Here is a 2436-nt window from a genome sequence, read left to right as displayed (position 1 = left end):
TGGGAGTGATTTATCTAGTCAGTCAAGAAAGTATTTCCAAGGGGGTTGAAACGGAAACAGATCTTTAGAGCGGGTGAGCATCCTAAACTGCTGCAGCAATTGGGGTCCCTGTGGGAAGTGGCAAAGATTACCGGGAACTTGTTTTTTCATACCTTCCCCTCCCCCCCACCACAAGACGTATGCCTTATTTTGATTCAGGAAAACATCAAGATCATAAATATATTTAAAGTGAGAAGGCTTCCCACTTCCTCAACGTAAGAAATCAATCTTACATGCTTCTGGGAGACAGTAGAAAAGTGAGCCTTACTCGTTGGCTTCTCTTAAAAGCTGAATAGTTCTTCAAAATAGTTCTCTTGTCTTGACCTAGGATTAGGGATCTTCAGTATGACCTCGCCTGGGGGGAGTCGAAGCGGCAGACCTGGCTTCCTCAGCGGTTGCCACTGGCTCTCCGCCGGCTCGTCCTCCACCAGGGAATGAGTCCGGTCCAGCGCGTGCAACGTGTTCGTTGGTGGGACCGGGGAATCCCCAACACGCGTAGCATTGGAGGACGACGCCCAAAAGACATAGAGAACGGTTAACTGCCTCCCAACCCGCAAGGCACAGCCCACCTTTCCGGAAGCAAGGATGACAACCTCCAGGATGCACTTATCAGGCGGAAGGGTCTCGCTAAAGTCTGATTGGAAGTGACAAAGCGAGGCATTGTGGGACTTTGTCCCCCAGTACGCCTGTGCTAACCGGCCTCGCCCGCTTCCTGCAGCCACGTCCCGGAGGTGGCGGCGGCTGGAGATGCACGTCAGCAAAGCTGGCCCCTCCGTTGCGGGCGCAGGCGCAGTGGCTCGGGCAGTACCGGAAGCGCAGGGGGATGGGCCGGCGGTGACGCGATTCTGTCCGCGTTGGAGGGGCCGGGCCGCTGGTGTTAGTTATGTATTTTTGTTAATCCTCACCTTAGGATATTTTTCCATTGATTTTTAGAGAGAGTGAAAGGGAAAGGGAGAGACAGAACCATAGATGTAAGAGAGACACATCAATTGGTTGCCTCCTGCATGCACCCTGACCAGGGCTGGGGACCGGCTAGCGAGCCGCCCCTGCCGCCCTCTTTCTTCGTTAGCTCCTCTCCTCGCTCAGCTTGCCGGGAGCGTGAACGGAGAAGGCCTGGGGAAGCTCCGAACCCCTTCTGCTCCTGCCCATCGCGAGTGCAACTACCGCCATGGGCCTCACCATCTCCTCCCTCTTCTCCCGTCTCTTCGGCAAGAAGCAGATGCGCATTTTGATGGGTGAGTGAGCGACCGAGAGCGGAGTCCGAGCCCAGTGGGGGTCGGGGAACGCCGGTCCCTGCGGTGGCGGCGGCGGCGGGGCCCGGTTTTGCCTCATTTTGCCGTGGTGGGGGAGGGGCGGCGGTTGGGGGTCGGACGGAATTCTTAAGGGGGAACAATAGGGTGAAGGGTGGGTGATGGTCCCAGACCTGTCCGGGAGGCCCTGTAGCGGCGTGGGCAAGGCTCCCTTCTCCTGCGTTTGGCTTCCTCTCCTTGATCTTACTGAAAGGCCCACAAGGCAGGGTGGAGATACTGGGGAAGCGAACCGGGATCTCGCGGGGACCCCTCTGAGTGCGATCTGGCTCCCCGCTTCCCCGGTGTGGGCAGCGGTCGGGAGGAGGCAGGGCGACTCCAGTCCTCCCCGCCCCCCTTTCCGCGGGTGCACACCCTGCACCCTGCACACGCCAGTGGTATGTGAGCGAGCGGTCGCCGAGCCCAGGGCTGACCGTGGGCGGAAGTGCCCGGCTCGGCGCGGGGGCCCGGGAGCGCCCGAGGGCTCAGGAGCGGCCGGAGTCCTCTGCTCACTTCGCTCAACTTGGCTTCGCGCTGGGTTCCGCTTCGTATTTTTCCTTGTCCTCGTTAGTAGCCCTGCAAACGGAGTTTTTCATGAATATGTTCCTTTTAGCCACTCTCAAAAACTAAAGGTGTTTGGTTCACTCTCTTTGGTTTTCAAACTGATTTTTATTGGTAGTTTTATTAGCCCTAGGTTTAATGGGGGTCGGGAGGAACTTTTAGAAAGTAATTTTCTTAAGCCGATAACAAGTTTTCAAGTAACTGAACTTTATGACGCTTAATCTTAGGGTAGCCTTCTTAATAATTACAAAGGTGTTCTTTTTAATTCTTTCGGGAAATAGGCTTTTGGAAACCTGCTTTTCAGGGTCATTTTTCGCTCAGCGGAGGAAGAAGGGACTTTTCATTGGAGGGAAGTAAGCTGCCCCTTCCGCGTAGCGCTGTAGGGAGTCTGCGCTGTAGCTAAGCTCCATGGACCCCGGGAATGCTGAAAGGTGCCCCTCTTAACTTTAAAACTGAAACCTGGTTCATTACCTGTTTTCTAGAGAGGAGAAGGGTTTTATGTTTTAGTTGTACCCTTGAAAGTTTAAAGTTTTCCAAAGCAGGTTTAGTT

General features: G+C 55.0%; 1 protein-coding gene across 2 annotated transcripts in view; it reads left to right on the top strand.

Annotated features, from left to right (window-relative positions):
• Positions 1-1073: 1073 nt before the first annotated feature.
• Positions 1074-2436, top strand: part of ARF4 (ADP ribosylation factor 4) — a 22823-nt gene continuing 21460 nt past the window's right edge. The window contains exon 1 of one of the 2 annotated variants that reach the window (XM_006754691.2): positions 1074-1274. In XM_006754691.2, coding sequence (XP_006754754.1) covers positions 1208-1274 — 67 coding nt within the window. In that variant the 5' untranslated portion in view covers positions 1074-1207. The other variant, XM_015571233.1, reaches the window with a different exon arrangement.

The sequence above is a fragment of the Myotis davidii genome, unplaced genomic scaffold (genome assembly GCF_000327345.1).
Source record: "Myotis davidii unplaced genomic scaffold, ASM32734v1 scaffold111, whole genome shotgun sequence".
Classification (NCBI taxonomy): domain Eukaryota; kingdom Metazoa; phylum Chordata; class Mammalia; order Chiroptera; family Vespertilionidae; genus Myotis; species Myotis davidii.
This window is presented reverse-complemented; position numbering and strand designations above follow the sequence as displayed.